The 27456-nt window shown below is 43.2% G+C and overlaps 1 protein-coding gene across 1 annotated transcript in view; it reads right to left on the bottom strand.

Annotated features, from left to right (window-relative positions):
- ATP6V0B (ATPase H+ transporting V0 subunit b) overlaps positions 1 to 27456 on the bottom strand; it is a 124339-nt gene that overhangs the window by 48007 nt on the left and 48876 nt on the right. The window contains exons 3-5 of the mRNA XM_085602768.1: positions 21777 to 21860; positions 13447 to 13524; positions 10947 to 11016 (exon numbers count right to left, since the gene is read on the bottom strand). Of these exons, the coding sequence (XP_085458894.1) occupies positions 10947 to 11016; positions 13447 to 13524; positions 21777 to 21860 (232 nt within the window). The remainder of the gene's footprint in view (positions 1 to 10946; positions 11017 to 13446; positions 13525 to 21776; positions 21861 to 27456) is intronic.

Here is a 27456-nt window from a genome sequence, read left to right as displayed (position 1 = left end):
ACAAAGGAAACTAGAAATGGTGGTACCACATATCTAGCTGGGAATCTAACCCACAGGTGGATAGTACTAAACTTGAAGCCAGAACAGCACCAGACTCCAGGTAGCACCACCATTTCTAGTGTCTTTGGCCAGCACCAAAAACCTGCAAAAACAGTAAAACAGAAGGCCAGCCATAGTCTATGCTTCAACAAACTAGCAAAAAATCTGAGCGAGCATTAGAAGTGCCCAATTCCTCATGCAAATTCAGAAAGGAGTTGAAGACCACACTCTTCAGAAAATACTACAGCTCTCAACATGAACGATCTGCTTCGTTGTAAAACTCTGCTTAATTGGCTTAATTGTATCTCTTGTCTTCTGCCCATCATCAGTGTGTTGTTCCCTAGCTAGGTTTACAAATGTATATATACACATACATAAATATACAAACATATATGCATACATATATTCAATGGGGGGAAAAACAATGGTAACAGGGATGTTATAGTTAGGAAACAGCATTAAAAAAGGTGAAATTCACTAAACAAAACCAAAAAGTTACAGGGACTTTCTAGTAGGTTCAGATTTTACACACACAAATCATAGAAATGTAACAGTTAAAGTGACCTAAGCAAACTATAACTTATGCCCCCACAATGTACTGCCTGGCCTTACATATTACATCACTCATTACATGGTCAGTGACATCAATGATTCCAGCAAATTAAACTTCAAAATACTTTATATAACACCATTTAGATAGATAGATAGACAAACGAAGAGGAAGACAACTATTGGAGAGTCACCCGCCAGAAGGATTAAGAATCGAATTGAGATGCAACACATGCCGAAAAACTAAGTAAGCCATTATTTAGGTATCTTTCATAAGAAGCAGAGTGGTAGTGGCTCAACTTCAATCTAAACTCAACATTATGTTGTTGAGATGAATAATCATTAGACTGTCCTGGAGAATCCTAAATAGTAATGTTCCAATACAGAGGAGAGAAACAAAATTGGAGGGGTTGAAGGGCGTTGGGGGTAGGGGGGCAGGGCAAGTGGGGACAGCATTTCAGAAAACAGTATATTTATACATTAAATTTAGACATTTAGGGGCTCATTACGATGGCGGGCGGACACCAGTTCGCCCACCCTTGCTGCGGAGTTGGGACCGGCCACCGGTAAGGCGGCGGTCCCGCTCAGTGTATTAGGATGCACCCGCCCCTGATTGTTGCGGACGGTGTTGCTGGCTGCAGCACCGTTCGCAATGCACAAATGGCACGTAGTGCATTTCCATGCACAACGTGGCAGGCACCATGCGGTGCCTGCCACCTTGTGCATGGAAATGTAGGGGGGGGTACCACGGGTACCCCCCCGCCAGTGCACATTGACCCCCCCCCCCCCAAACACACAGAGGGGGCCAGCAACGGGCTCCAGAACCCAGCCTCCACCAGCCATGGAAAGGCTGGCTGACGCCAGCATTGTAATCTGGCGGGCGGTGCAGGCCAGGCACCGCCGCCATTTCACACATGCGGACTGCTCTGCCAGGCAATCGTGACGATTGTCATGGCGGAAGCATGGAGGGCGGTCTTTGTGACTGCCGCAGTCAGTGAGTGATTCCCCCCACCATCCTAATGTGGCACGGGGAAATGGTAGCCAGATAGCTGAGGGACCGGCGGCCCGGCAGTGGCGGTCCCTCCGCCATCGTAATGGGCCCGATGATGTTAAATCGAATAGTTTACCCGTCGGTGTCGTTTTGCAGCTTGAAGGTCTTTCTGGATTCACTATGCTGTGCATTATTCTGCGATCTTGTGGTTGGGTCCGGATTCGTAGTCTCTTTTTTTTTTGTCGTAGCCCAGGTGGGCGTCGACGTCCCACCATTTGGTGTACCTCTCGTGCCGTCGGCACGCTTCCTGCGGAAGTCCCACCTTGGGTGCGCCATCTTCGGGTTCTTTTTCCCTTGTTTTGTTCTTTTGTCTTCTCTTTTTTTTTTTTTTTTTGAACCCCAGGTGGTTTTAGTCTTGTTTATTCTCCAAGTCTCTTTTCAGTATTTTATTCTTCTCAACCTCACTTATTATTCCACCTTGCTCTCCTGCCTCATCTTTCTGGCGGAGGTGGGTGGGTCCGCTAGTGAATCCAGAAAGACCTTCAAGCTGCAAAACTACACCAACAGGTAAGAAACTATTCGTTTTGCAGCGTGAATCTTTCTGGATTCACTATGCTGTGCATAGACTTTGTAGCGGTTTGCTATTTTTGTGGCGGCTGGGTGGAAGATGAGCGTTGGTCGTTGAATACATGTTGTAGCACCTTCTGTCCTACTTGTGCTTCCTTGTTCATCTGTATGTCCACGCAGTAGTGCTTAGTGAACGTGTGTACAGAAGCCCAGGTTGCCGCCAGGCATATGTCTTGAATGGGCGTGTTTGCCAGAAAGGCAATTGTTGCCCCCTTCTTCCTTGTGGAGTGTGCCTGTGCCCCCTCCGATAGTTCTTGTCCTGCCTGCCTGTGGCAGAATTGTATTGTTAGTGCGATCCATCATGCGATGGTGCCCTTGGTCACTGGTCTACCCAGGAAACTGGTAGCGAATGACACAAAAAACTGTTTTGTTTTCCTACGTTCCTTAGTTCTCTCTATGTAGTGCATCACCGTCCTTCTGGCGTCGAGAGTGTGAAGTGCCCTCTCTGCGCCAGTTATCGGGTTTTGGAAGAAACTTGGTATTTGAATGGTCTGGTTCATATGGAAAGCGGACACCACCTTTGGCATGAAGTGTGGGTCCGTCCTCATGACGACTTTGTCCTTGTGGATCTGTATGTAGGGCTCCTGTAGTGTTAACGCCTGCAGTTCGCTTACCCTGCGTAGTGATGTTATTGCTACCAGGAAGGCTGTTTTCATGCTCAGCATTTGTAGTGAGGCTTTGTGTATGGGCACAAAGGGCGCCTTCATGAGTTCAGTCAGGACAAAATTGAGGTTCCATGCTGGCGGCGGCATTCTTTTAGGTGGTGCTAATCTTTTAGCTCCCTCGAGGAATCTCTTTACTACCCGAGAGGTAAAGAAACTTCCTCCCGTCTCCCCTCGTGTGTACGCTACAATCGCCGCTAGGTGGACTCTTAGTGACGACGAGCATAGATTAGATTTTAGTAGGTGTGTGAGGTATCTAAGCACCGTTGATTCCTTGGTCATTTTGTTTTGCAGTTTATTTCTGGTGCACCAAATAGTAAACCTTTTCCATTTATCCCCATAGCATTTCCGTGTCGTTGGCCTCCTAGCCTCACGCAGCACTCGCATAATGCTTCGAGGTAGCTTAAGGTGTGCGAACTCTAGGTCCTCAGGAGCCAAGCCGCTATACTGAGGCTCTCTGGCTCTGGGTGTAGAACCTCTCCGTTCTGCATGGAGAGTAAGTCTTTGATTTTTTTGAATTTGTGTGGGGGCCCTCTGCCATCTCCACTATCTGAGAGTACCACGTTTGTCTTGCCCACTGTGGTGCTATTAGGATCAGCGTCATGTTGCTTGTCCTGCATTTGTTGAGTACCCTGTGCATCAGTGGTATTGGTGGAAAAGCGTAGGCAAATGTTTTTGACCAGCTTATCCATAGGGCATTCCCCTGGGATTGTTTTTCTGGTTGTCTGGATGCGAAGTTTTGGCATTTTGCATTCTGGCGTGTTGCAAATAGGTCTATTGTAGGTTTCCCCCACCTTCTGAATAGTTTTTGCGTTTCCCATCCATTGAGCTCCCACTCGTGGGATGCCGAAGTCTGCCTGCTGAGCCAGTCCGCTTCCACATTGTCCTTCCCTGGAAGGTGTATGGCCAGCAGGTCTATTTTCATTGGGATTGCCCATCTCCAGATCTCCTGAGCCAGTTTGGATGGGGGGGGAACGATTGCGTTCCTCCCTGCTTGTTGATGTAGAACATCGTTGTAGTATTGTCTGTTTGTATCAACACTCTTTGGTTGTACAGCTGCCTCTGGAAAGCCTTCAGGGCTAGCAGTACGGTCTTCAATTCCAGGTAGTTGATGTGTTTGACCGCATCCGTTGGAGTCCACAGACCTCTCACTCTGAGCTTGTTCATGTGTGCACCCCATCCCCTCTGGGATGGGTCTGTGGTGATGGTCACAGTTGGGTTTGGAGGTGTCAAGGGTTTCCCTGTTGTGAGGTTTTCCCTGTTCCACCATGTTATCTCTTCCTGCACTGCGTGCGTTACAACCACTAGATCCTCCCAACTTCCGTTTGCTTGTGACCATTGTTGTTGCAGCCATTCTTGGAATGGTCTCATGTGTAGGCGTACATTGGGGACTAGGTGTATGCATGACGCCATAATCCCCATGATCTTGCTCGCCGTTCTCGCTGTCAGAGCTCGCCCCTTCTGGTAGAGACGCGTCTCTTTCAGCAGGGCTTCTGTTCTCCTGTTCCTGGGCATGACTGTGTTGTTTATGGTGTTGATCTGTGCCCCCAGGAAGATCTTCACCTGTTCTGGTTCCATTGATGATTTCCCCCAGTGAATCGAGAACCCTAGACTTGTTAGTGTATTTGTCACTATTTCTGCGTGTTCCTCGCACTTGTCGCGAGTACTTGCTTTGATTAGCTAGTCGTCCAGGTAAGGGTATACATGGATCCCTTCCCTCCGTAGGTATGCTGCTACCGCTGCCAGGCATTTTGTGAACACCCTTGGCGCGGACTTGAGGCCGAATGCCAGGGTTGTGGATTGGTAGTGATCCTCATTGATGTTGAACCTTACCAGGTTCTTGTGTCGACCGTTCATCGGGATGAGCAGGTAGGCATCTTTGAGATCCACCGTGGACATGAAGTCTCCTCCTTGTAACTGGGGCAGCACTTCTTGCAGCGATGTCATTTTGAATCTTTGAGTTTTTATGAATCTGTTTAGGAACCGTAGATCCAGGATGGGTCTTAGTGTTTCGTCCACCTTTGGGACCAGGAAGTAGTTGGAGTACACTCCCTTGTTCCTTTCTCTGTATGGCACCGGTTCTATGGCCTTCTTTTGGAGCAGTTGCAGAGTCTCCTTTTTGAGTTGAGCAAGCTCCTGCCCGGAGCGTTGCCTTCTTTTTGGTTTCTTGTCTGGAGGTCTTTTCTCTAGCTCTATACAGTACCCGTACTGTATGACGTTCAGAATCCATTTGTCTGATGTTATTTTTTGCCATTGTTGAAGGTAAAGTTTTAGTCTTCCGCCTACTGGTGTTGCATGCTCGTAGGCGTTTGGTTTGTGAACCCCCCTTACTGTGTTCACTATGCGCTTCACCCCCTGGGGTATCCTGAGGGTGAGCCTCTTCTTTCGATGGAAGTCACTTTGATGAGGGTTGGTCTCCCCCTCTTCTTCTCTATCCACGTCCGTTTCCCCTCCCGCGAAAGGACTGGCCCCGAGGTTGGTACTGCCAGTTCTGCTTCTGCTGGCCCTGCTGGCTGTGACCTTCACCCTGCTGTCCTTGCTGGAAAGTCTGGTGTGACGTTCCCGGCTGGTTTCCTCCCCTTCCGAAGGGTCTCCGAGCTGTGGTGCCTCTTCGCATCCCTCTGAATTGCAGGGCCCCCATGGACCTAGCCGTTTCATTTTCCTTCTTCAGCTGGGAGAGTTTTTCGTCCACCGGGGCACCGAACAGCGTCTCACCATTGAATGGTGTGTTCAGTATGTTGTTCTGGACCTCCTGTTTGAAGCCAGAAATTCGGAGCCAGGCTTGCCTCCTCTCCGTGATACCAATAGCCATCAGCCTGCTAGATGTCTCTGCCCCGTCCAATGCTGTCTTAATGCATGCGTTAGCAATGCTTTTGCCTTCCTCGACCAGATGGGAAGCTCTCTGTCTGTACTGCTCTGGGAGATGCTTAATTAGGTCTCCCATCTCGTCCCAGTGTTGGTGCTGGTGCCTGTTCAGAAGGGCATTGGAGTTGGCCATGCGCCAGTGCATGGCCGCATTTCTCTCCACCTTCCTCCCGGTGAGGTCCACTCTTCTGCTCTCCTTGTCGGGAGGCGGCCCTGAGGTAGCCGGCACATTGGCCCTCTTCCTGGCCGTGGAAGCAATGATGGAGTCAGCTGTGACTGATCCCTTGATATATGGAGGATCCTGTGAAGAGTGCTTGTACTTGTTTTCTGTTCTTGGAGTGATGGATCTGCAAGTTCCAGGCTCCTTGAATGCCTCCTTCCCTTGGTTCATCACGCTTTGGAGCATGGGGAGGAACTGGCTCCTAGTCTGGATGGGGAGCAGCGTTTCCAGTAGAAAGTCTGCTTTCTGCTTCTCCTCGTCCAATCTCACCCCAAAAGCCGCTGCTGCACTCCTGACGACCATGTTGTATGCTCCAACGTCGTCTGGCGGCGAAGGCCTCGAAGGATATGACTCCACGGGCTCTTCGGGACTTTCGGCGTCGAGGTCTTGCCATTCCATCTCCTGAGTCGTCGATGGCGCCGAGCCGTAGATCGACTGCTGCTCGTCTTCTTCTCCCTCATAGTAGGCTTCCTCCTCCTCCTCTTCAGGATCTCTCGACCGATCTTCGGTGTCGAAGTCCTCCTGTTCCTCGACCTCGGTCGGCGGCCTTACTGGGATCTTGTACTGTCTCATTTTTTCGTCGAACTCCTTCCTCAGAAGGATACTCTCCATCTCCGCCTCGAGCCTTCTCTTTTTCTTCTCCATTTCGGAGGCGGGATCGGCGTCGAGCGCTGGTCTCTTCGACGGAGCTTGCGTCGACGCGGCCTTTTCCTTCGTCGTCGGGCGGCTCACCTCGAGGCCCTGCTTCGACAAACCCTGCTTTTCGGCGGGCTTCGGCACCTGGGAGTCCCTTTCGAAGGATCCGCCGGGCCTTTCGTCCTTGGATCCACTTGCGGTCGGCGAAATTTTCGGCGCCGGTGTTCTTTGAGGACTTTGACTCTGTTTTTCGAGAGTCACTCTCAGGTTTTCGGGGCCCTTTCGGGGCTTTCGTACTCTAAGAGTCTCCTACCTTGTCAAGCGTTTTCTTATCGGTCTCTGCAACCGTGAAGACGTCGGGTCCTTCGGCGATGTTGTCCTCATCGTCGGTGGAGAGGCCCAGCTCGTACAGCGACGGGGCCTTACCCTTGCCTTCCATGTTGAAGTTGGCTCTTCTCTGCCTTTCTCTCACTCGGGAGCGTCTTCGGCGTGAAGACGGCGCAGGCGTTGCAATCCTTGCTCACGTGGTCGATCGGCAGGCAAAGGTTGCAGACTGGATGCTGATCCTTCTGCGCGTATTTGTGGTGGCAGTTACAGCAGAATTTGAATGGTGTCTTGTCCATTGCGCTCAGAGTCTCTGAGTGCGCATTTTCCAATGGGCGTCGAAGTTTTCGTGGAACCCCACCTTCTTCGTCGTCCCAGCTGTATGTTCTTCTTCTCTGTAGTCTTGTATACTTTCTCCTTCGATGAAATTCGCGTATTTATCTTTTTCTTCGTTCAAACTCTGGAGCCTCGATGACGATCCAGACCCAACGGCGGAAAAAAGAATCTGAAGATGGCGCACCCAAGGTGGGACTTCCGCAGGAAGCGCGCCGACGTCACGAGAGGTACACCAAATGGTGGGACGTCGACGCCCACCTGGGCTACGACCCAAAAAAAAAAAAAAGGAAAGAAAGACTACGAATCCGGACCCAACCACAAGATCGCGGAATAATGCACAGCATAGTGAATCCAGAAAGATTCATGCTGCAAAAATTTGTGTTTTGCTAGTATGTGGAGTTCTTTATTGTACAAATAGCAAATAGTGATAACAAGAGCAAATTGGCCACAAAATTCGAATCCAAGATCCTGATAAATCTCTCCCCTTAAACATTATAGGTACCATTCGGGGTTTGTGCAACCAGGTAACATGGACTGACTATGCAGCATGGCAATTTTCATAGTGGAAGCCACATTTCAAGTTATCTCCCTTCCGTGAAAGCAGTGTCAATTACGGAAGTGGGACATGGGTTTAAGATCACTGATTTTGATAGCCAAACTACAGAACTTAGGTTAAATGGCCATTTCAGTTCACATTGTGTGCAATATCTAAATGGGCTACTAGCTACCAAAGTGTAAAAACACCCAAAATAGTGAGTTAAATGGCTATGCCCATTGTTTAATTACACAATCCAAGCTGCCTTACAATCAGTTCCTGGTAACGTTGGTCCAGCATCCCTAAAGTAAAAAGGGTTTCCTAGGGGACCCTACCAAGTATGCACTCATATTCTTTTTAACTGAGCAGGATATTTACAAACAAATTATGCCACAGATAATCTCTTGAACATAGCACTGCTGATTCAATGCTTAGTCCAGTCAAGAACGAGATACTTAACGTTTGCTTTATCATTTTTCGAGCAATATACTGGGGCATAGACAGAGGGATTTTGCAGCACAAATGAACACACCAGAGAGTTTCCCCAATGTTACTACCGACAACCTAAACACTTAGTATCGATACCTGGTGCCAGCTAAAGTTAGCACCAAAGGCTCAATTTCCCCAAGAATTACTATAAATCAGGGGTTGAGGCAGGGATGTTTTCTTGCCTTCTGCAGTTAAATGTAAACCATGTGGATGCAAGAGAGAGTTAGGGAAATAAGGAAAGCTTTCTACCTCACTTTAGGGCATCGATTTATATGATATGGAAGTGTTGCAAGAGGTGTCTATAGCATAAACACAGCCAAAAGAATTGCTGTACAGCATCAAAGGCAAACACACAGGAACCCCTCCATTAACTTGTGGACTAAGTTTTGAGGGTGGAAACAGACCGTTACTTTGCTGTGTGGTAGTGTTCTTTAGAAAGGGGTGTGACTGAGCAAAGGTAAGCCGCCAAAAGCAGGATTGGTTCATCAGGAGAAGGAAAATCAGAACGAATATCAAGTAGGGTAGAACCATAGGAGCTGGAAGTAGTGGGAGGGAAATCAGAGGGTATCTAGAAGAACGCTGGAGAGAAGACCAGCAGGCAGAGAACCCAAGCATACCTTTCATTACATGAAACGGCTGTGTGAGGGCTAGAGGAACTGCATTCCCCAATGCATTGGTCTACAGAATGGACTGTGGCCACAGGCAGGTACTCCACATTTTCATTTGGAACTGGCATAATTAATGGCACTAGAACAGTAAGATCAGATGCATGGGCACAGTTAGGATTTATCAGGTGGCAGAGGAGGGCAAGAACAGATGCCGAGGTAGGAATTATCACTCAGTGGTGTTGATGGTATCGTTTTAACTCATAGCAGGGTCAGCTGTAAAGCGGAGAACTTTGTGTTCTTTGAGGGGGGAGTGGACCAGACATTTGGCAGTTGGTGTTCTGCAAGAGATCTAAGAAAAACACGCACCTACCAAACAATCCAGAAAGAGTTCAGGAGATTAGGATTTTATTTTAACCAGACTGCTTGGAAGAGCCAATTAGACCTTGACAAGGTGTGCTGCGGCATGTAGGATGCTCTTACAGTAGACTTGTGTGCAGTCTAAGAGGCCATGAAGTAAAATGTCACCATCCAGATGTGTGTATGAAAATGTGTAATGTATGGATAATTATCTGGGTGGTCGGTCTGCATTATTTAATAGCACTTTAAATTCATGGTTAGCTAACAAAAGTCAATGAATTATCTTGGGACTTAACCGCAATGATAATAAGTGAGAGAATGACATTAATTAATCTACAATGATGGTTTGTAGTCAAAAACTTAAGCCAGTTAAATGGTACATGAGTGCTTCTGTAATCCACTGTGCAGCCGCCTACAAATAGTAAGGGCTCTAACTCAAGGAAAAGGGTGCGCATCTGTATCGTATGGCTTACAATAGAACCAAAACTACAGCACTTAATTCTGCATTTTACCGGTTATTTATTGACCTTTCTGACCCATTGTTTATTTCAGTTTTAAAAGTCCAAGGTGAAATTACTGCCAGCCTTAAAATACACAAGAGAAAAGCCAGTACATTGGTAGGACATGGCTCAATGCTGTTCATTTAGAAAACTATTTGGCTTACCAAATCCTGCCATACAGGCCCAGATCAGGCTGAAATGTATTCTTACAAACCAGTTCGGGCGAGGGAACCCACCTTACTCTCGACTTAGTTTAGGACTCCCAGTGCCGAGTTGGATATTTTAAAACCAATGCACTGGTCAGAACGTCAAGAGCGGAATGGCATTAGGTCTCATTCAAGGTAATCTATTTTGATTAGGGCACTGAAAAGTCCAATAGGTTTACGACTAGAAATCATTCTGGTTTTAAACCTTTACAAAAATATCACAGTTCACATGAGAAAGATTCTATAATATTCACAGTGAAAATAAAATCTCATGTGGTATTAGACTCTTTTAGTTCAGCTCAAAAGGCAGAACTACAAGGATGAACCTCCCCCAGTGTCATAACTGAATGCTAAAACATTTATTTATTTATTTTTAAATAAATAGTCTGCCTTATAGCCTAAGGACCGTTCTTGCTGTAAGAGCAGAGGTGCCCTAAAGCTGGAAAGCAGAGATCTTAAAAAATGGATACAATTTTAAGATTGTGCAAAAGATGTTTAAATTACAGTAGGTAGGATAGTTTACATAAATATAGTTTATGTACCGCCTTAGAGAATAGCCATCTCTTGTGATTATCAATTTAAAGGTTCTGCTTTGAGGCCAAATTAATTTGTCAGTACCCTGTGTAGTTATTTAAACCCATTACAAACACAATCTTTGAACCAGCTGTCCCTGAAAAGTACATCCAACAGCCAAAGTAACCAGGCTCAGCATCTGTATTAGACAACAGCTTATCAACCAAGTGAGTCACTGTTTCTGTGGTAGCTAATCCATAGTGCAGAATACATTCTATGCTCCGAGTCCATGAAGCACTGGGCAAACAAATACTTTTGGTTGCACATTTTGGGTTATGGGAGCACGCACAGACATTTGGTGAGGCCCATCAGGGATAATAGTCCTGTTAAAGCACAGCACGCAGATTTAAAAAATGAATTGGGACCATCCAAGCCTCAAAGAAAATATTTTTAAAAACGAAATCAAAGGTGGTGGAAATTCAAACCTACCTCTGCCATGTTGCTGATAACTATAGCCATAATAATTCCGTAGATTGCCACAGCCTCACAGAAAATGATACTGCAAAGAGAGAAAAAATGTTGATGGGCAGCACAAAGAAAGACTGTGCAACATTGTGTAATTTCTGAAGTGGTTAGTCCTCAAAGGAGGTGAGAGCATTCGCTTTCCTGCTATATAGCTTGCAATATACCAGAATTCAAATGTTGGTCCTGACTATAAGAAAGTGCCGTCTATGGAATAAAATACAATTTGAAATGGGCTGATCACAAACAGCTGAAAAATATAACCAACCAACCAAAAATCAAGCCTTAGTAAGTGATGTACATTTAAATTCTTGAGGACAACTTAAGAACACACACCTGGGCAGCTGCAAGCTCTGAGAGATGGGAAGTGGGCTGTGCTTGTATAGATTCCTACTAGGAAAGTACCTGAAGAATAAGTTACTTAACATTCCTTCTGATGGATGTGAGCGGTCCTCAAAGGGGCCAGGTGAACCATATTCTCAGGCATCAGACTATATCTGGAATCTTTTCATACAATTTCAGCAATAGATTTGGGAGGCACAAAAAATTGACGTCATCCGGTCATTAAAAGTGGATAACAGTTTTTCTGAGCTTCACAGACCAAAACATGAAGTCACAGCCAAAGAAATAAAAACACAAAGCAATATATATGTTTATTAACACACTTTACGTAGAGGTGGTCGGGGATTGATGAGTAACAGGCATGTTTTGTATCCATTGGAAAGCAAATTGATAAAACTATTCTCCAAAGGGATACTGCAAACAGCATGCTAAAGGGCCTGTATATGGAAATGTGTCAACATGGCCATTCAATTAGCCAAATCTGAAAAAGGGTGAAGGGTCACTTGACGTTGCTGCATCTCAAATAAAACAAGTGGAGGTGCTCCCTATGCATTGTCTCATATTTTCTCTTACACCCCTGAGGGGAAGAGGAGGAAGATTTATTAATAGATCTTTTTCCAGGGACCACAGTCTCATGGCATCCAAATTTAGATCAAGACTTGGAGCGCTTGTCCTTCAGATCTGCCATGAAAAACCTGGCCTCCTTCACCCAGGTGACATTGGGTGTATCGTTGGTCAGAGCTCAGAAGTGCTCATGCCATGGTCCCACATCACAGGCATCTCGAAAAGCAGACCCGTCCTTCAACAGTTCCCACAAGGCTGGTGCCCTGAAAATATCAAATGACAGGACACCTAAGGTATTACGCAAAATCTGATTATATAGTTTGACATGTTTAAGAATAAACTTGGCAGCTCCAAATCCTACATTTATGGCGCAAGAAAAAAGGAATCCGTTATAAGGTCTTGCAGCCATTAAACTCTCATAGTACCACTCTCCATTAGTGGATGAATACTGCTAGAATATAATATTCATGCTCGGTGATAGAGAAACTAAGGGTTCAAGTGAGGAACATGCAGTTAGTTGTACCATGTTCTCTCATCGCAGGAGTTATTTAGTGGGCCACAGATCGATCCTGGTCATGCGTTGAATGACCAGTGAGCATTTGATGACACTGTCCAGCCACCAGCTTTCATTTTACATGAAACTAGGTCTACACAGACATTTTAGAAACAAACCAAATGCTGGTTCAGTGGATAGTGCTTATCTTGCATCTACCCCATCCAAAGGAAACAAGACACTTGTAGACTCCACAAAAATCCTACTACGAGTCTCCAGGTGAACACATCAGTTCTATACTACACTGAGCATGCCTGTAAGGTCAGAACAACGCCAGACATCAGACAAGAGTAGGGGCTAGGAAGGAGTTGGGGCTAGGAAGGAGTTGGAAAATATGAAAACCAACAATGTGATAGAGGGGTCACCTACACCTTTAAGCAGTCCAATAGTTCTTATGTAAGCATTGATTGATAGCACAGTTTGTGTGTGAATTAGAGGATCGAATGCAGTCACCAAGACCAATGACCACCCACTAGCTAGAGCTGATAATTTGGACAGCAAGATGGGAAAAGCCAACTACTGAGAAACTACCATCATGTTTGACTTCCAGAATTAAAGTAAATGTCAACATTCTTCAGCTAAGGGGGCATAGTCAAGTTCATGATGATAACCTTTGGGTTTACCAATATTGTTACCAGTTGAGGAAAACACCTTCATCCTCTTCAAGGCTGCCTTCAGTGCTCGTGCATTCCTTCCAGAACCCCAAAAGCAAGATGATGCAACATGACTTGGAATCGCCAACATCCATTGGACACAAGGTTGGTGGGGTTCACATACATGCTGCATCTACCTTTCTGATCGAATATTTTCCAGCAGCAGATTAGTGTTTACATGCTGAGAAATGGAATTGCAAAAATGCATTGACAAGGAAGAACCACATTACAGCGTCTTACTTGTTTGAATACAAATCCCGGTTAGTAGATGTCTGTATTATGTGATTAGGTTACATACAATTCTAGAAAACATACAGGTTGAATTAAAAATAAAACTTCACTTGGATACGCTTACCTGACCAGATTCTTAGTTTTAATCCTGGGAGCTTTCACACCACCACCAAGGATACTTGAGCCTGTCACATATATTCCCCTAAAGAAGGCAAAAATTATTGTATTTTAGAACATGGACTTATTTCAAACAAATTAATAACCACTTGCACATCTTCACCTAGAAGCACTGACAGTACTTCTATAAACATTTTTAAATTCAGGTTTATTTTTTCTTTACAAGCAACCCAAAATGCAAGTTTTTTTGGGCAAGAGGTCTTTTTTTTATCTTTCTAGCTATGTATCATAACGAACTCTGGTAAATGCAGAAAGGTGGCAGGATTTTCAGCAAAGATCCATGCTGTTACTCTAACATAAGTCACCACCGAACTGGAAAGCAACTGGGGCCATGCTTGTTGAATTCTTGAATCCAGTGAGATATTCTCCATTATGCATGGGGTACATGTTCATGTATTGAATTTCAATCAAAGTTTTATTTATGGTCATTTTGAATGCCGGACCAGGTTTTACTATTTGGCGAGTGGACTAACCTTGCCCTATTAGTAATTAACTATAGCAAATCAAGCATTACAAACATCTAGTTAACTATGAAGAATTTCAATTTAAAATGTATTAACATCCAGATAAATTTAATATATCATTGACAATGCATTTATATATTAATGCCCCCCCTCCAAGTAACTCAAAAGCTTGTTAATCTAGGTGCATACAATGAACAGCAAAAAGGATCTGGGCTACCTTGCCAACAGGAAACCCTACAGTCCATGCACTAGCACCATTCCCAAACAAACGGCCCAGAAACTGCTGCACGCATAAAGGCCAGCGGTCCAATATGTAAACATCAGTTTACAAACCTTGAAGTGTTCTGCTTAAAATGACCACATGTTTATGAGCTCTTTTAAAAGGGAAAGTCAGTTGAAAAATAAGCACGTGCAAGCCACGCGACTACTGAATTTTACATATTCAAACAATGGAAGTCCCTACATGTAGCCCCTCAGAAGTACTGGTCCTTTCTTTCAGCCTCACAGTGGTTTCTAAATATAAAAAAAACTAGATACCTCTGATTAGACTGGCAACTGCAGACTATGGTCTGGAGAGCTACTGGGCTCTCGCCAAAATAAAAAATAAACATTGGCTAAAAGCAAAAACATTTTTTGACCTCACAAAGTACATTTTGCCACATCGCCACTGGTTCTGAAGGGAACTACTTTGGTGAAAAAATGTGAATGACAACAAACCAATGGGTGAAGAAGGCTGGCTGGCGCTATAAGTATGTATAATTGTTACATACATATATTCATTTTTTTGTATATTCAAATGGTATTGGATAAAGCAAGACATAAAAAGATGGACCAACATTTTGCAATACAAGCTGCAATGAAAGTCATTGAGAGCAGAGAAATATTTACCCAAGGAAAGATTGGTCTTTGGGTAAATATCAAGAGGTATGAAGGGGATATAAAACAGAAAATAGGGCTACACAATTTAACATTATTATTGTTTTTAATGTTTTCACAAGCAACTCTATTTTGCGGTCTTTACACAGGGAAGAACAAAAGAGTCTCAAACTTTATAAATGCAATAGACATAACAATCATATTAGAAAAGATGAAAGATCCAAGCACAAACATGTAACACGGCACAGCTCTGTCAAACTAACCACAGAAATGTACGGATGAAGAGATATCAGATATATACAATACATGTAGAAGCTCAGTGTAATAAGCTATTTATTACCCTTATGGATGGTGGGGAGAGGCCATGACACAAAAGAGGTGAAGACTAAAGTGAGGTCTTTATGCGAATGTGGGATGCAAGGAGGCAATTTGTCCCCAGTGCCAAATCACTGTATCATGCAAGCTGTGAGGCAACTGATCATTTTTCTCATGTAGGTTTTGCTATAGTAGCGGGCGAGTGGATTTGTCGAGCCCTGTATACTGAGGTATTAATTCAAAATTGGACCTTGATTTTTTTTTCTCTCCTAGTTTCACGATTTCTTGTGAAACATGGAGAGAGAAAGAAATCACGGTACCCTGCGAAATATGAATTTCATCATGACATCATCCAATGAAACTGCAGAACGGTCCCATTGTCAGCCCTATGTAGAATGTCGCTTTGAGGAATAAATTATGCAGAGAAGTGGAGTAAATTATGTGGCAAAAACACAAACCCCCCCCCCCCCCCCCCCGCCCTCCTACCAAGTCTCAACCTTGAGCACAGTCTTACCAAGTTCTTGCATCAGAGACCACTTAAGCCAATGAAGAGGGGAAAAGGTAGCTCCTTTTGGTTTCTTTATGCAATGTCGCTCTCAGTGGATTCCACATATACAAGTCTTTCAGGATTTCCGGTCAGCTAGGCTTTCACTGCAAGTAACTGACCTTCAGACATGGGCTCATCCACTCCCCCACCACAACTGGTCACCTCTATGCACGGCATCCATCACCCACAGTGCATTCCAAAGCTCCCCCAGTTACTTTGTTGGCTCAGAGTAGGGTAACAGCAGACTTCCATCCCTAGGTACATAAGGCTCCGCACAGCTTGGGATTTTAAATTTCCAGTTCACGTGGGGCGGAAAGAGAGAGATGGGTCAGGATTATCGCAAGCACGTCGACGTTTCGACCCAAAGAGGTGCGTGATTGACTAATGGGCACAGCAGGTCTTCCTCAGTGCAAGGCGATACAAGGGACAGCCAGAATTAATGAAAGGAGGTCTTCGGGGGTTGGTCCACTGTGGGTTGGACTCAAAGAAAGGTGACTGATGGTACCAATTCACATCAAAGGGACAGCATAGTTCTGTAGCTCTCCAACACCGCTTTGGAACTGAAAAGCTCCTTTTTGGGTTGAAACGTCGACGTGCTTGTGATAATCCGGACCCTACTCTCTCCGCCCCACGTGAAATGGAAATTTAAAATCGTAAGATGTGTGGAGCTTTATGTACCTAGGGATGGAAGTCCTTTGAATGACCAGTGTCAACAATTCGTACAGCCCTGTATATCTTTTCACATTTCGCACTTTTTTTTCCACCATATCACTTGCGTTGTTGGAATAAATTGTATGTTCATGAACCTTGACAGCCTTCTAATGTTATCTAAACACAATAAAATGTAAAAGAAGATCTGGATTTATACTTAAATACAGATTTTGATTGATTTAATTTTGGTGTGTTTTTTGATTCATGGTCTTTGTCTTTTCTTCTTTTTCCTTTTCATTGATTATTATTGTTAGTATTGAGTAAACCAAGAATCAATTCTGTACCCGACAGAATCAAAATTCTCCACATTCTTATACACCCAGATACTGAGGGGCACTGGGTCACCCCATTATACTAGATGTCGATGTGTGAGAAGAGCTGCTTTAGCTGCCTCGGGCAAAATAAAAACAGACCAAACTACTGGCAACTGTGGGCCCCAAAAAGCCAGAGTTTGGGTACGCACCCGCCCTGACCGACCACGCACGCAACGTTGGCATCATCCTGGACAGCAAGCTCACCATGAGGAGACAGCTCAACACAGTTGCGTCCGCCTGCTTCCTCACCCTCCGCATGGTGCGCACGACCTTCAAATAGCTCCCCATCACACCACACAAACCATCACACAAGTCCTTGTCATCAGCCGACTGGACTACTGGAACTCACTACTCCGAAATCACCTCTCACCTCCTCAAGAGACTGCAAACAATACAGAACTCAGTGGTCAGACTCATTCTGGACTTCCCCAAATGGTCCTACATCAGCCACCACCTCCAGAAGTTCCACTCGCTCCCCATTCAGAAGAGATGCCAGTTCAAGTTACTAAGGCACAACTTCAAGGCACTTCACAACCTGGGACCAGCCTACATTAACCACCGACTGAACTTTCACCTTCCCTCCAGATCCCTACGCTCCGACTCGCACACGCCCCTCACATCAGCCACAGCAACAGTGGAGGATGCTCCATCTATCTCATCGCAGCAAAATCCTTGAATGCCCTATCTCACCACCACCGCACTGCGTCCTTGCTGCTGGAATTCAGCAGAGGACTCAAGAACTATATAAAAGTTGCTGTAATAACACCTTTGAGTGCTCCATCAGCAAACAGAGTGATAATGTAGAACAAATGGATGGGGTCCAGAGGGTGCTAACAAGGGGTAATAGCAGCAAATCAATCTATGTAGCTGGAACCCAATATGCTTTGGACTTAATCAGTTTGGGGCTGCTGATGTTCATCAATGCAGCCAATTCATCCATACTTGGTGATGGAGCGTAAAACAAGTCATCAGCATAAGAATGAAATTACAGTCTCCATTGTCTTAGGATCTGGAAAAATAATTTAAGTAAAAAACATAATCAGGGAGAACAAACGAAAGCTGATGAACCCCACATTTTAGCGCAGCCTCAGAAGATTGAAAAGGTGCACGCTTGACACATTCTCCAATTCAAACAACTAGGACCAAGTGAACTCAGAGGTCAGGAATAGAAATAGTGGCTTCTGTTCACAACCGATTAAGGATTAGTTTGAAGTCCACCATAGTGTAAGAAGCACACAGATCCACGGTGAGGAGCAAGTAAAGCTCTTTATCTGCTGTGACCTATAAATCACCTTAAAGCAATGCCAGTACAGTGTCAGTCCAAATCTGGGGAAAAAAAATACGAATTATGAACTGTCCAGCAATTCATGATGTTCTAGAATCCTGAGTGGCTCAAACTGGCCTTTCTCTCATTGAATGTGAACCTTTAGAGAAGGAGAGAACAGAGACAATGTCTTAAGTCATGCTACTGTTCAACTTCTAAAAGAAGGTGCATTGAAAACCAAAGCCATATTAAAAGAGTTTAGCCATCCCTATCAAATGGAACTATTGCCAGTTGACATGAGGCGGATCCGGTTTTTACTGCGACTTAAAATTGTGTCCGCACTGTGCACTTAAGTGGAGGAAAGCGCTTCGGGAGATCATTTGTGAGAGGGGCAGATTAGTTTCAGCCATGTGGTAGATCTACTGACCACTCGTACCCTCCTAACCCCATGCACCACACTTTTATGACTATGGGCGTCACCTCATCAAAGACGGCCCAACAGGCCAAAGGCGGACAGCCAGAACTCATGGCTGTTTTACTACGGCTCGTTCATCAACTTGGTGGTAGTACATATATTTCAATTAATAATATCTAGCACTAACTGGTACTAACATAGTAGGAATGGTAGCTATAAACTGAGGTCGGGCAAACTCCGACTTCCTCCATGTAGACAGCAGAAGAAGCCTGGAGGCGATTATCTATACCTCTCCTTCAGTGATTTCAAGGAGAAACTTTGTGGAAAAACATTTTTCAATAAAAAGCCAAAAAACATGTATGCCAATATAGGCAATAAGGAGTCTTTGGGGCAATTTTACTGCAAGTGTGAACCTAGCTCCCCTAGTCAAAAGTCAAAATATAAGACCTACACTAAACCCCTTCCTCTATTGTATAGAGGCAAATTACATTTTCAATTCAAAAGAAAGTTTTCATGACACTTTTCAGCTTTGACTGGAGTAAGGTTTAACAACCATATTAAGGATAACCTTTGCAACCCCCATTCCCCTAGGGATAAGGGGCAAATTGTATCTTTCTATTACTGATAATATAACCTAATTATCAACCATTACCCTATAATAAATTATCGACCATTGACACAATCGACCCTACGGGGTCTCTCTGAACTGCTTGTTACAATTAATGCTAGCCAACAGTCCAATATTATGGCGTATGTAGGCAGTTGTGTGAGGCAGACAACTTCCAAGCGTGTTACCTAGTGTGATCTGCTACCAGCACTCCTTGAAACTAATAATGTCAACCTAGGGTCAGAGGTTGGCAGTGCAATTGCCAAAGTATTCATCCTATCGGCCCAATAGGATTGTAAAAGATTCTGAATGGTGCTGGCATAAATGGTTGACAGAGAAGTTGGAATAATATTAAAATACATTGGTAACTACTGCCAAAGTGGCACAACATCCCCAAAGCGCCAAGTCCAACAGGCAAGAGGAAAGTCAGGACTATGGTCTCTTCCACTAAACCATATAGGACTGATGGAAAAAGGATTAGATTTTAATGAAATGCAATTTAGGATCACATTGTCCTTTTGCTTAAACTTTGAGGTCTTAAAGTTCATTTTATTGACAAAGAGACTGCATCACGGGTCTTCATTGTTTGAAAATATACTTGTGCTTTAAGCAGTAGTCTGTGAACGAATAAACAATGTGATTCGTAACTATGGAGTGCTGAGACAACCATATTTGACTAAGGCAGAAAAATTCAATTCAAGTTAAATGTTGCCAGGCTTGTAGGAATGTACTGAAAGTGACATTGGAGTATTGTTTCTATACCTTTCTGCAGTGTCTTGCATCGCCTATATACTTTAGAAAGTCAACGATGAGAAGCATTAAAAGACAATTTGGCGATTTGCTCTTCAACAAAAAAAATGCTCAATACAAAAACGAAAATAGGAACATATTAGATAAGAAATCTTAATTTGGATTATTACCTTAAAGGTTTGATTATACATTCTGTGAGCAATTATGGTGGTCTGTTTGATGTTCAGGTGCCACACTGTCACTTCCTTGCAGGTTTATGTTGACTACTAGATTTATGGTGAATTTCTTCTTTACTAAGAGTTTAAGTATTAATATGTTTTTCCTATCTTTATGATGATATTTGAGATTAATGCCTAAATTAGCTGTTTTTTCGATAAAAAAAATATAGGACTCACTTGCCACCTTCGCAAATGTATCATCAATGAAGATAACGGATGGTGGTGGAGCATCTAAATCAATTTGATCCAATACTATTTATGTAGTTACTCTCTTGTGAAATCGCATATTCAAAACTCTCATCTGACTGTACAAAAACGTTGCTTTACACGAAGCTTGATATCTGCACAAGTTAACTGATGGTTCGGTTCATCCTTGCTCTAGGGCATGTTAATTGATGGGAGTATCTGACACATTTTATCTGTGTCTTTGCAAGATCAGTTTAAATATATAAATCTGTGACAAAACTTTGTTTTATATAGCAGAACATAGTAGCTAAAGCGATGGGAAATTGTGCAATAGGTAATGTTGCAATAGTTTACAACTAATCACCTGTACAATGATGTGCTTTGTCCAGGTTTCCTCTTTACTTCAATTCGGCCTGGAAAAAGTGGAATGTGTGCTGCAAAACACATTGGCTGGGGCTTGAATGGTCACATTTTATATTAACATTTGAAATAGGATACAATTTACATAAATTGTACGAAAATTCACAATCTATAACATTAAGAAATAATGTTGTGAAATTCCACAATAAATGAATTCTCTATTGGCAATAGTGTAACTGTACATTGTTTCTAGTGTTTCATTTTCTGTTCTTTATATTTATGCAACACAGGACAGGAAACTGGCAGTTTGGGGTGCACATCATGCTGGACACTTTCTCCCTTGTTTCCATTTATAATTGTCTAATTATTTTTTAAAATATGGTTGTATATCTCATACACATACACCTTGGCTCATTTGTGATATACACTATCATTGTATTATGTCCTCTGCAATTTATGTGGTAGTATAGAAATATAGTTTATGAAATGAAGAGGTGGATGTTGCATATGAAGAGTTTTTTGATTTAATCAATACAGAATTATTCTCTTTCCAAACGTATGCCCCAATGTGTCCGAGGGAGGGAAATGATGGATGTGCCCAAGAGTCAATGACCACAGCATAGCTGTTTTGCCGAGCAAAGATGCGAGTTCATCATGATCACCCCTTGTTCCTTTTTTTGCGTGCAGAATATGTACTGTGTTTTCCTGACAAGATATGAACCAGCAACCTAGGACTGTTTAGCCAATTCGGCAAATAAACCATTTTCAAAGTGGTTTGCATCTTTATGATCTCTGTGCAGTATTAACAAAAAGGCTGAACTACCAACATATTAAAAAAAAATACATTATGAGAAAAATCAGCTAAACACACCAAGTATAAAGCTTTTTATTAACATAAAGCAGAAAGGAAAGAAGACATTTGTTTTCGGACTGCTTGAGCTCCATTGTTTCATTTTTATCCCTTGCCCCCTCTACCAAGTAGAGCAAAGAATTGTGAAACCTAAAGGTGGGAGGGAGTAAAATCACACGTAAAAGCAATCAAAAACGAAAAGAAAGCAAATGAAAAAAGGTGGCTATCAAAGTAACTGACAACAGAATCTTTCCGCGCAGGCGTGCATAAAAAATGTGCATCAATGCGGAGACTGTTGCTTACGCGATTAAATGGTTCAGGGAGGCGAACAAGTACTGACAAAGACAGCAGAGTGTAGCAAGGCCACATACAGAACAGGGAGAGCTGAGGATTCACTTACCATGCGGCTCCAACCACAGAGAGGGAGATGGATAAGCCAATTCCAAGGTTTGCCCACATAAATGGGGAGGTTTCCGTCAAGAACCTACAAAGAGAGAATTCACAAAGAAAAATCATCACATTGTGCACCAGCATTCCCATTATATACTAGAAAGTAACTAAAAAAAGAATCGCAACACCACCATGCAAGAGCAACAATTCCTACCCATGCCTGGGAGTAGTTATCACCGAGAAATATTTAGATTTTGCCATTATAAATCCAAAGCTAGCAACACGGTCCTCAATCTGCGGAATGTTTGCATTCTAGTTGAAATTAGCAAGCGGGTTTACAGAACCACTGAGTTTCAGGATACACTAGTGAAGCTGCACTCCTTTGGGAGTAGAAAAATGTGTTTACTTTGTTTCACTTATACTTGAAAGCAGTAAAAAACCTTCCAACATCATAGGTTTGTTAACCGGTCATTTGATCAGAAACTCGTCAATGGAAAAAAGGGCAGTAAAAGCAGAATCTGCCCACCTTTTACTGGGGAGTTTTACATTCACAGGGTACATGGACATTCAAAGAGCAAGAACCAGAGTACACGACGTGGAGAGGGGACCTAACCTAACAGACCAACAAACGGCTCAGAGACCACAAATCACAATGACAAATCTCCCAGTGTTTTGAAGTACTCATAGGACACTAAGAAAGAAAGCCATTACCAGTATTCAACGTGTTAATCTGTACAGCTCGCTGAGACCATTACTAATGAAAATTGAATTTATGATTAAATGGAGGCAGTCGTGACCATGCAAAATGCAGTGAACACGTACAATCTCAGAAGTTAGCAAGAAATAGTGGTGGCTGGTAGGAACGGTGGCAGGGGGAGGTGGGAGTAGAAGAAAAGAAAAGAAAAAAAAAAAATTAACTGCATTACCAACCGCCGCCTCTCTCCTCCGTCGCAGGAGGCACCCAGTCTCCCAAAGCCAATCACAATGCCGCAATACAGCATTGTGATTGGTCTGGGCGCCGTGATTCGGCACAAAGTTGGGGACAGGGAGCCTGTGCATGTTCCCCACCAGGCTGTGTAAAGCAGCCTGGTAGGGAACATGCAAAGTGTGCATAACTGTTTGGCTGGCCCAAGACAGCCGCCCAAACAGTCATGGGCACTTAGAGCGTGCTAACCACTCCTCCCCCAGGCCCCTTCTCTGGCCAGCCCCACCCCTTCCCTCACCTAGGAATGGAAAAATACAATTGTAATAACTTCCCGTTATAATTATTTTTTCTCTGCACTCCTCTTAAAGCAGTGGGGTGTTACTCCTTCGTCTTAGTGGAGGAGCCGCTGCTGGTTAGAAATCAGCAATGGTCATATATTTCCAAGACTAGTGAAATCCGGAGATGCTTTGTCAATTGACGAAAAGCTTATTAAAGGCTTTGTGAATTCATATGATAAGAATTGAAGGACCAGTACAAAGAGTTCTGGGCCCCCTGAAAGCTTAAACAAATCGAATGTTGGTAACAAGTATTGATAAATCCAATTGGTCTCGCTATGTCAATGCTTTGAGGAGGTCCCTTGATGGAGCGTAGATGTTAGCAACCATCTGTCTTTATCACTTTCCATCTGAAAAAAGATCATTAAGACAAATATTACCTAATGAGACATGATAACCTGCTAAGTTGAAAACGTGAGATCACATACTGCATCGTAAAAGCATGCAGAGTTTATGAGATGATTAAACGAAAATTTAAACAGAGAAAAATTAGAATTTCACATAGATGCATTTACCAGTTGTGAAGAAAATGAAAAATAATGTAAGAGTTTGTGATAACATTTAAATGTGCATTGAAGAAGGAAGAAATACATGCATAGGATTATAGGATTAGTGAAATGCTAAAATTGCTTCTTGAAGTGAATTGACAATAGTGCGATCTTGAGCCTTTCTAACATTTACGAAAAATAATACATGCACTGAAAAGTGTCACGTTACAATTTTGCTTGCAAGATAAAGTGTCAAACGATGAGGCTGAATTTTTTTTTTTTTAGTACCACCTAATACTGACATGCAACTTTGTGAAATAAGTCATAACTGAATTAATGAAGATTAAAAATGAAGATGCAAATGTATGATTTTTCTTTCAATTAATATTAACGTGAATGATTCCGCTAAAAAATGTCTTGTAGGCCTCAAATGCTTTCCTTTACACTTAGCTTCTGTTCTGGCTTCTGTTCTGGTTGACAATTTATTTCTCACTAGAAGCATATTCGATCGGATTGTAGCAAATAATGTTGCAAACTCCAGGAAAGTCGCCTGGGAACGGACTGACTATGGACAAATACAAGTACCTCCTACTTCTAAGGAAGTGACGAAATGTTAACTAACTGGAGTAAATGAATATTAATGAGATTTACAAAATAGGACTACTCAACTCATCTGGAATTGTATGATTTACTGATCACCCCACAACAGCCCATCATGAGTGACCAATGAAAACCCCATGGACTGATGGAATTGATATGTTAAGGGGTGTAAACCTCTAACAATTGTAGTATAATTGCTCCCTCAAGTAGGAGACAGGGGCTGGCTGTCATTTTTATTTTTCCTGGCTAGCATGCTGTCAGTTTGACTCTCTATTATCATTTTCTCTATATCAGTTTCCTTTTACTTTGATGAAAGACTCTGCGACCTCTAATCCTGTGGTTTGGCAAAGGTGTGTGGGAAAATAATCTGTCGGCTGAGGGGTTATCTGACTCCTGCTGTGGCATGCGGTGCTACAGCTTGAACTTGGACTGAGTTATCGGAGGACAGGCCTAAAGCAAACTGCCTTGCTTGGTTGGTATGATTACTAAATGAAATCTGTATCTTTTCCCATATTCTTCATAGGCTGAATAGTTCTCGCTACAGTTGATCTGTGCTAAACTGTGTGATTACTTGCATTAACAAATCTACCAATAAATCAACAATTAAATGTGTTTCTGATCTGCCTATGTAATCAGAGGCAATAGATATACGTTTTCCCTGAATTATCTTTATCGATTTTGTCTCATTCTTTGGTTCATACTTATTATCCCAAGGAATCTACAGAGTGTCTAAAGAAAGTTGTAATTATTAAATTGTGACGGTCATTGTCAGGTTAGCAATATCTATTCAGGGTCCTCATAGGATAATTGCCTGCATCCTCCAAGTATTCTAGGGCCAGATGTACGACTCCCCAATTTGCAACTTGCAAATTGTGTCGCATTTGCGACTCGCAATTTGCAATTCACAAATTGGGGATGTACTACAGTGTCTCAGACACTGTTTGCGATTCCTAATGGGGTCGCAAATTGCATGCCTCAATATTAATGAGGCAGGTGCAAATTGCGACCCCACTAGGAATGGCTAGCGCTCACAGGGATGGTGGCCTGCTGGAGTCAGCAGACCACCATGTCGGTGACTGCTTTTAAATCAAGCAGTTTTTGTTTTTTTAATGCAACCAGTTTCCTTAAAGGAAAAAGGGATGCATTTGAAAAATATTTTTTGACCCATTCACAAAGGTGAAGGGACTCCCTGGTGACCCCTTCCCATTTGCGAATGGATTACCACCTACTTGGAGAATGTGGTAAATTGCGAGAGTCTTGAGACTGCAATTATGGTCGCAAAACATTCATAAAGACAAATGAGTCGCTATTAGGAAGGGACGCCCTTGGCACGCCACTTCCTAATAGCGAGTCGCAAACCTCATTTTGCGATTCGGAAAAATTTACTGATTCACAAAATGAGGTTTGTACATGGCCATCTCCTAAATTGCGGTTGCAAACAGGCAGATTGCCCGTTTGCGACGGCAATTTAGGGTCGTACATCTGGCCCCTAAACTTTATCAGCTCAACAAAAAAGATCCGTCGGAGGACTGAGTTTCATGAAAAGGGTGGGTAATTGATAAAAGGCATTGAAACGAAGAATAGGCAATGAGCCAAATGATATTAGGTTATTACATGTGGTAAAATAAATTTGAGTACGCTTTCCACTGCAGCACATTATAGACTGTGGCAATGCAGAATGCTTTCAAATGCAACAGCAAAGACACCAGTGGAGACCAGCGATTTTAAAAACACATTTCTTATACTTTGAAGATGCCTCCCACACTGCATGATGCAATATGTTATAAAGCAAAGCACTGGCCATCTTGAAAGTCTAGGAAATGTTTTCATATTTCAAGATGGCCTCTGCGTTGCATCACATCGCACAGTATCAAGATGGCCTGTCACTGCTGTTGATTTTGCTAATGCTAGTGCTTTTTTTTATATTCAATTATCTGCCAATAGGAAAGCCGATAGCAACGGCAAGCATGGAGCAGGACATGGTGGCAGGATAGAGATGTGGTGGGAAAGGGAAGGTGAGCAAGGGCAGTAAATTAGGTACCCCAGGGCACCATTGAGGCATCACCAAGCCATCACCAGGGCACCTGGAAAGAAGGGAGAGAGGGGGAGAGAGAGCGAGAGAGGGAGAGAGAGAGGGGGCGGGAAGAGAGAGATACTGGGAGGAAGAGTGGGAAGAAAAAGATTAGTGGAGAAAAGGTCGAGAGCACACTATGAAAGAGCCAGAGAGAGTAGCAGGACAAGCACTCACATGGATTGCTAAATGAGTAATGAACCTGAAAAAATAGTTCTGTTTCATCTTGGTGGAAGGATACAATTCCGCCAATCAAAAGTGAATGGTAAAAAAAATGTACAACGGGCAGGACAAACAGTCCTTCGGCTACGCTGCCGACTTTGGTGCTGGAAACCAGAGTTCGAGCCTCGATGTCGCGTCCACATCCTGTGATTCTGGACAAATCACTTAATCTCCCCGTGCCTGAATGTGTAATGTGAATGCGGTGCTATGTAAAGTGCTCCAATATCTTCGGGTCGAGTTTGCGCTATATAAATATGCAACAACAAAAAAAAAATATATAGGGAGAGAATGTATCCAATAAAGTGCTAAGATAGACAAGACAGCCATCTAATCATGAGCAACGAGCTGCACCAAAGCCCAATCTATGTTGTATTGTATGCAATGATTATGTAAACCTCAAAAAGAACTGCACTCGCTCAACAGAAGTTATCACCGTTATTTTTTATTTATTTTTTAAGACTGACTGTGAAGAGCTCTGAATTAAATTAATTATATTTCAGTTAAGAAAAGTATGGAACTTAAACTTAAAAAAAAAGACTTCTTAGCGAGTGTTAAAACCCAACTCCGTTGGATTGAAAAAAAGTTGCAAGCCCTTGTTATACCACAAGATGGCGCACTGATGCAAGCCACGATTCAAAAAGAAATAAAAAAATCTCTATACATGGTCGGTCCTAAGAAAGCAGAACTGGTTTTTTTAACCGGAGAGTCAACCTCCCTCTTCTGTGTCACTGTTTCCAGTACAAACATCGACCACAAACACATGAACCAACTATCCGGTTCAGACAGCGAAGATGAGGAAGGAAAACTGGTCAGAAAGCAGAAATGACAGAAAAGTTCCCCAGCCAAAAGTCCATTGAGGAGGAAGTTTCACGTGATGGTTAATCGTGAAAGGCAACCCTAAGAAGCCGGCACACATACTATGTGTGGTTTCTCATATTTACCGGACTGGTTGCTGGATTTTCGAGCGGTGTAAACAATTCCAGTAATCTGTCAAAGCGAGGTTCGCAGCGTTGGCCTAATTATCAATGGTCCATAATTCAACAAGATTA

This window comes from Triturus cristatus, chromosome 4_2 (genome assembly GCF_964204655.1).
Source record: "Triturus cristatus chromosome 4_2, aTriCri1.1, whole genome shotgun sequence".
In the NCBI taxonomy this organism is placed as follows: Eukaryota; Metazoa; Chordata; class Amphibia; order Caudata; family Salamandridae; genus Triturus; species Triturus cristatus.
Note: the sequence above shows the minus strand (reverse complement) of the source record. Positions and strands in the feature narration are given on the sequence as shown.